At 55.6% G+C, this 7864-nt stretch overlaps 1 protein-coding gene across 1 annotated transcript in view; it reads right to left on the minus strand.

Annotated features, from left to right (window-relative positions):
* Positions 1–7864, minus strand: part of GALNT2 (polypeptide N-acetylgalactosaminyltransferase 2) — an 82898-nt gene that overhangs the window by 62651 nt on the left and 12383 nt on the right. Inside the window, exon 2 of the mRNA XM_008585438.1 lies at positions 1746–1899. Coding sequence (XP_008583660.1) covers positions 1746–1849 — 104 coding nt within the window. The 5' untranslated portion in view covers positions 1850–1899. The remainder of the gene's footprint in view (positions 1–1745; positions 1900–7864) is intronic.

Consider the following 7864-nt stretch of genomic DNA (forward strand, 5'->3'; position numbering starts at 1 on the left):
GTGAGCAACCCCTCATTTAGATACAGTATTAGTTGGCCAAGCGACGTTAACAACAGGCACAGGATCAGGACAGAGTAAAGCAGCCTTTGAAAAAGAAATTAATGGTGACAGGAAACATTAAGCAAAGACAATCTTCTGGAGTGGATTTAGAAAAATGACGAGATTCTTACATTATGTGTGCTATGTATGTTTACATGTGATCACATACCAACACACACACACACACACACACACACACACCCGCTTTTCCCTGGTCCTAGAGAACTGTAAAGCTACATACTTTTTTTTTTTTTTAAAAGATGACCGGTAAGGGGATCTTAACCCTTGGCTTGGTGTTGTCAGCACCACGCTCAGCCAGTGAGCAAACCGGCCATCCCTATATGGGATCCGAACCCGGGGCCTTGGTGTTATCAGCACCGCACTCTCCCGAGTGAGCCACGGGCTGGCCCTAAAGCTACATATTTCTTAACTCCCAGCTGTTACGGGTGAACAGAGTTGACTAGCACCCAAAGAAAGCTGTTGAGAAAGGGATCCCCGGCAGGTGACTAGCACCTGCACACGAGTAAAGCCCTGAAATCAGGAGAGAAGATCCCTCTTTCAACGTGCACTATTAAGTCATGACACAGCACAGCACCAGCGTGTGTTAACGTGCCGCTTCCAGGAACCCACGCTGCCTGGCACGTCTCCCCACTTCCCTTCTTCCCGGACACCCCAGCCCCAGACTCACCCCTCTTGGGGCCTGTCCTGACCCTGCCACCTGCCTGGGTGCCCCAAAAGTGTTGGCGCAAAGCAGATCGGCTGCCTGGTGCCGGGAGCCGTGTGCCCTTGCTTCACAGGGCGCAGCACCCCTGTGGCTGGAACCCACCAGTCTGCTCTGGCTGGAGTCCAGGATCTGCGCAGAGGCTGCGACAGGGGAGACGTGTGACCCACCTGCTGTCACCTGACGGATGAACGACTCTAAATAACTCGGAGCGGGAAGACCTACCAAGCACCCAGGAAGACAGCCACCACAAAACTAACCCACTGAAAATTCCAGTGGGAGTAACACCCCAATCGAGGTTCCTACCAGCAAACCTTAAAGGTGCCAGGTGACAAGGAGGGCTGTGGTATCACTTCCCTGATAAGAGGTGACAAAATGTTCTTTAAAATGTCTGGAGACCCCTGAGCTGAGCCTGGGGACACCCTCCACCCTTGACTCCCAGACCCTAAAGAATAAAAAGGAGGTTGTGGCCAGGAGACTTTGCCATAGCACGTGATGGAGGGACGTCACCTGCCCCATTTGATGGGGCGTTTCTGCTCCATTTGACGTCTACCCTGCTGGGCACTTAAGTCCTCCTTTCTAGTCTCTCGAGTGTTTCCAACTTAAGCGGTCCCAATAAACAGGAATGTAGGTTTTCTTCTCCTGAGGCTGCGAACAACGGAAAGTTTTGCACTTTTGCGAGTGGCTTTTAAAAGCAACAAGAGATCAGTAAACAGAAGGCCAGTCGCACGCTTCCTCCTTCTGACTCCAGGCTCCGGCCAGCAACCCGCAGCCCCTGCACGCTGCCGCAGGGCACCGGAAAACCGGCCCGACCCCACGGGTGAGGTCGCACGCCACATGCCTCGGGAGTCTTCCTAGCGTTCCAACACGGGAAGACACAACACACGTTCAGTTTCCCAGAGACCCGGGCAAATTCCAGCCTCGCAAGTGCAGGGACACCCTGGTCGTGTGCAGCCAGAGCAGCCGGGCGCGGTCAGACACTTACTGGTCGTGCCGGGTGTCAGGGATGGCTCTGTCCATCCGCAGCTTGTCACTCTCCACTTGGTTGAACTTGTTGCGGGCGTAGGGGTCCTGCCCGGAGCGGACCATTGTCCCTCCAACGTAAGCTTCCTGGTTAAAGTCTGGCCACCGCACTTTCCCTGAAAAGAGCAGAGGACAGGGTATGGGACACGGGAAATGAGACCGAGCACTCACCGTGGAGACTCCAGAAACAGCGTCCACGGCTTCTGCACATTATGTCGTTTCATTCAACAAATTAGCTGCCAACAGCCCGAGCCCGCATCTCTACGCCTATGAGCCTGAGAGTGGAAAACCGAAGGCAGGCAGCTTGCAGCACGGGGGTTAAAGGCCTGGAGCGCAGGGATCCGCCCAGCGCACACAGTAACATCAAAGCATCCATAACGAACGATGGGGCCAGCAACGTCTCCTTATAAAGGAGAGACCTCTGCTTGTCCACTTTTGTATGATTACAGCGATGCCAAAAAGCATCTCAGGCAAGGGGAGAAAGATAATGTATAAATTAAACATTTGTATCCCATCTGATAACATCAGGTAACACAAAAATAAATGTCGACACAAAAAATAACACCCCCAAAGAAGAGAAAATCTAAACACCCCCAGGGGAGACCTCCTCAGGGATCCTTCTTGCAGCTGTTACTACGCCTGAGCCACGGGGAGAGAGCAACAGAGTGGCTCTCAGAGGCGCCCCGGTGCACGGAGGGACCTGGCCGTGCCTCGCACGCGGGTGTCATCATGCTCCCCCTGGAGGAGTGAGGCCGGGCAGCCTGCCCGTCTGTGACACTCCTTCTGCAGCCACGTGCAGCTTCTGTAAAAACAGGCGCTGCACTGGGAGTCTGCACGGGGCCTGACTGGGGCAGGGCGGCGCTGGCAGTCGACGGGCATCTAGGGAAAGAGCACTGCAGGGCAGGTGAGCCCGGTCAGCCCAGGTGAAGTCAGTGCAGAGCCAGAGAAAGAGGGGAAGGCAGGCTGCTTCAACAGCACAGGAAAGGTGGAAGGAGAGCCGGACCCGGGGCAGAGAGAAAACTCACCGCCCGGTGTCAACCCGGCTTCAACCACTGTCTGCCACTCGTCACCTATGCGACCTCGGACAAGTTATCCATTCTTTGAAGTAAATTTCCTACAAACTAAGTAAGTGAAATGGGAAAGGGTTTCTATGAGGACTTCATGGCCTGCATGTTCCAGTTCTGTCCATACAACAAACTCAAAAAAAAAAGTAAAGAAACAGAATCACGACAGCCCTGCCCACATGAAGCCCACAAAGTTTTGTGAGGTTGTCGGGCCACAAAGACCCTGGGGCTGCTCAGGGAGCACGGGGGGCACTGCTTTAGACAGTGGTCTGGTAAGGCCCCTTAGCAGGATGGCATTGAGCAGACCCCAAACCCAGGGAGGAGCACGGTTCTGCAGTGCAAAGGCCCTGGGGTGGGCACAAGGTTGCCCAGTCAGGACGGCAGGAGGCTATGTGACCACGGAGCGTGCAGAGCAGTCAGAGCCCAGGTTGGGGGAGGCAGAGCTACCGACGGGTGCATGGGGGCGGCAGGCGTGGGGGCCAGGGCTCCCCGTGCGTGTCCACCATGGGCTGCTGGGTCAAGATCAATGGCACGGCTGTGGTCATGGCGTGTGCACCTCACGTGTGCTCTCCCTGCACGTGTCTTTGCACATAATCAGACGAGGAACAGATTCGTTTCCACGAGCAAATTTTCTGCTTAAAAGCTCACGTGCTTCTCGTTGCAACTGTCCTGTGAGGTCAAGACTCCCGTCTCACTACAGCTGCCGCCGTGGGAGGGACACTCAGGGTCACAGGGTCGGCTGCTTAGATGGGAAATCACTCCTCAAACCCCCGGCCCAGCGACGGCAGCAGCACCGCAGCCTGACTTGTGTGGCTACGGGAGCCGGCCTAGTGCAGGTGTGTTGTTTGATCTAGAACATGAGGTTTTCACGACACTTTCTTGGAAACGTGCTTTCGATGCAGACAGCCCTAGAACTACTTGCTGATCCTCCGCTGTCACATCCTCCTGCTTCACCCTCATTTATTTTCAAGAATGAGGAGAAAAATCACCCTCCCGTGCCGCGGAGCATGCGGTCCCGGTTCCCAGCACGCTGAGTTTATGCTCTCACAGACAACCACGAACCCAGCTTTGAACCTTCACGAAAATCCACACCAGAGCTCCCAGACAGACTTCACAAGCTGCTTCTGACAAACCTGTTTTACGGCCCGAACAGGGAACCAGGGTGGCACCTGCACAGCCAGAGACCACCTCCCAGACACGTGATTCTGCAGACGTCTGCCCTGCGTTCCACTGGCCACCGGGGACAAGAGGTCCGAGCGCTCTGTCCGCTGTGGGTCTGTATGCAGCAGAGCAGAGGACCTGGGACAAGGCCTCTCCTGCACTCTGGAACCTTCCATCTCTTCCCCATCTGCACACAGACCCCCACCTGCTGGTAGACCCCCACCCACTTCAGGGATATGACGTAATTGCAGCAGAGGGTTTCACAAGATATCTAGCACCAGTGGATGGTGGGCGACTCAGACCCAAGCCATCGGTGCGGACTAGGTGCTGACAATGAGCCAGGCCGGCAGGCCAACGCCTGCCTGGTGGAGCTCACATTTTAGGAGGCGGGCAGGGGGTGGGGACAGATGACTACCAACGACAGTACTAACCAGTGTGTCCTTACAAACTGAGCTGGGCACTTGATGCTGAGAAACGCAGTCCCACGGAAGCACCTAAGAGAGCAGGGGATCCGGGAGGGCTTCCTGGAGGAAGGAACACAGAGCTGAGACCAGAGTAGTGAGCTGGGGCACGCTGGGAGACGCCTGCTGAGATGTCACAGAAATGACATCCCCCTTCAACATCCAGAGACAGTGTGGGCCCACTCCATCGTACCCCACCCACCCCTCCTGTGGAACGCCCACGACAGGACCCTGGAGGGCTGGCCTTGCCTTGCGACAACTGATCTCCCCAAGGCACCAACCTGTTGTGCTGGAGACAGACTACCAATGGTGTTTCTTTCATGAAAGCTGAGGAATACGGTAGAGTCCCACAGGGCCACACACATTTGACGATGACACACTTTACACCTCAACGTCACACGGCAATCACACGCAGCTCGTACAACTCTCGCAACGCAAAACGTGCTCCCACTAATGTGCCGAGCAGATATATTATTTGTTTTTTTTTTTTAACGTGGGCGTCACCCATGAAATTGGCTTCGCAATCTAATAATGGGTCATAACCCAACATTTGAAAAACACTGGGCTACAGAAATTGGTGATTTCCATATTATGGAGAGTTGCTAGCGTTGAAGCCACCCTAGAAGGCCGAGGCAGAAGAAAGCGTACGGAACACGGTTTGCAGAGGGAACGTGCACCGAGCCCCGTGGAAGGAAAAGCAACAGAGGCTCGAGTCACGAAGAGCTCGCACCGGAAGCCAGAGGCTGGAGAGAAACCGTCAAAATCACTGACAAAACGGCCAGCTTTAAAAAAAATGACATTCACACATCAACCTGTGCTCGTATCGGCGCCTTAAAATCTGTACAACATTTGGGAAGTTAAAAAGGTTTAGAAAATAAAAAATACATGAAATGTAGTGCAAATGGACTCGGCCATTTTCTATCAGCAAAGTAGCTGATAGAAAATACCTCAAATACATAAAATTTTACAGGAGGAGGCAGAAACTAGCTTCCTCACCGAAGACGACAGGAAAACGAAACGCGTATTCAAATAACGTGAAAAGACAAAGAGACCTCTGCCCGGGAAGGTCAGGCAAGTACTTGGGAGATTTGTGTCCACTGCCCTCAGATGTGGTCTTCAAAGGTGAGGCAGGAACCGTGTGACCTCGCGAGTGCTGAGGTCTGAGCCTGTGACAATGGGACGCTCGCAGGACGTGACTCTGCAGATAGCAAGAGCACCTGTCTGCAGCCTCACCTGCCTGCCGGGGCTGCAGCCGGGACCGGCGCCACGTCCCAGCCAGGCCCTCGGCGGCCAGTCCAAGCCCTCCCTCCTCCAAGGCCGCGTCCTCAGGGGCTTGTCGTGGCTCCCGGATGGCTCCAGTCCTCCCTTCCCAATTGCATGAGGATGGAGCTCCCCGTGGCACAGGCCAGCCTCCGTCTGGGTGCCGCTCCTCACCCACGGCACCGAGTGCCCCACACGCACGGCCACGTGCAACTGCCCTCTGCCTTACCACGGACAGTCACGTCCCAGGTCTAAGGAACCCAAGGCTGATGGTAAAAAGCAACCCAACCCCTGCACACGACTCGGGAGAAGCCAGCTTCAGGTCGGCTCTTAGCTGTCATCACGGAGCTGCTGACACAGCCACGTCGGGGCGCACTCCGGCCACCTGGACTGCCAGCCTGCGCCTCGCTCCCTGTGTCTGCAGACGCCTCCCTCAGCCAGCCCTGGCCCCATGGTGCGGAGAGCGAGCCATGAGCGCAGGGTGATGCCTCGGTCCTCCCTGCCACCTGCCGCTCCCAGGAAACACCAGGAAAAAGCAAAGATGACGTCATTCCCTGCTTGCTTCCGGAAGGGGAAAGTGAGGCAGGTCGCACTCGAGGTGGTGGGGAGAGGGGAGGATGTGCTCAGATGCCAGGCGTTGTCCACAGACAGAAAACCGTCAGGTGCCACCGGCCCACCCGAAGACAGAATGGGTTTCACCGTCGGCCACATGGGGATCAGTGAGGCCCCTAAGTTTCTCACGTGAGCTGTTTGTAGAACGTCTTAGCAGTACTGGGTCTGAGGTCCCCGGGAGCGTGCACACACCCCCACCCCCTGCATGCCACGGGCACCTCTCTGGGCCCCTCCCCATCCTGAGGGCCACACGCCTGCAGGGGCTTCACACACAGCGGCCTTCTGCTCAGGAGGGGTCGGGAAAACCACCGACAGCCCCATGTGTGCGGGACAGTGAGCATGGGGTCCTGCATCCCAGGTGGGACACTGGGACCAGACCCACCCCCACACAATCCTGGGGCCGGGAGAATCCACAGGGGACACATGGCATTTTGTTCTGCTGATGTGCAGTCCTGGGGGGGCGCATCATGAATCCATACGGCAGCCGTTCAACTCTGGGAAAACCTACGGTCAGAAAGGACTTACTTTTGTAGGAAAAAAAACCCCCACACCCCTCTGACCAGCGCCACACAAAGTGACGATGCCAGCCCTGAGCAAGCCCGCACCGAGGAGGAGACATCAGAGTCACGGCTCCCACCTGTGCTGGGCGGTTCAGAGTCTGGAGAGGGCGCACCCAGGGTAGCTCTCCCACCTGTGGGAGAGAAAGGCCAGGCCCTGAGACACAGACCGGAGCCCACACGGGACCCTGCAGGAGAAGACGGTCTCAAAGTCGGTGCCATGACAACGACTTGCTGCCACTTGTACCTGCTGGTCTGTTGTGCAGGACACAGCTGCCCACTGGCCTGTCCCAGCCACCACCTGCCCACCACTCCCTGCGCTCCAGACCCAGGCCCAGCAAGTTCTTTTCCTGTCTCTGACATACATGGCAAACCTCCCACTGACGCATCCGCCATCTACAAGGTTTCACAGGCTCGCTCTCCCCTAATCCACCCACCAGACTCTCGAGTCACATCTGTCCTTTCCGAATCTTTTCCTTCCTAGTTCAGTTTGGGAATTATCCCCAGTGTACCCAGGCTGGTGGGCAGCACAGAAGCCCTCCAGCGGTGGGCGGCTGGTGGCTGTCACTGCGCACGGTCCACCGTGCCCACCCTGTGGCCGATGCTGCTGTGAATGGAGACGTAGCAGGGCTGACTCGTGAGGGGTCCTCGGTGCACTCAGGACACCACGGCCACGGTAAAGTTTGCTCTCAGCTCCTAAGGACCAGCCCTCAAATGAACTTGGAAAAAGAGGCTTTTATAATCGGGGACTGTTACGTTTGGATGACCCAGCCCAGTACACTTTAATTTAAAATAATGCTACATTTCCAAACAGCGTCATTTCTTTCTTAAAATGTTTGTTTTTACCAAACCTCCTATTTGAAAAAAACAATGACATAAATCTATGAGACTGAACTTTCAAAGAATAAACACCACGAAGCCCACAGAAACCCAGGCAAGGCTTAGATGCACACACACATGGTCTCT

Source organism: Galeopterus variegatus, unplaced genomic scaffold (assembly GCF_000696425.1).
Source record: "Galeopterus variegatus unplaced genomic scaffold, G_variegatus-3.0.2 Scaffold3571, whole genome shotgun sequence".
Taxonomy (NCBI): Eukaryota; Metazoa; Chordata; class Mammalia; order Dermoptera; family Cynocephalidae; genus Galeopterus; species Galeopterus variegatus.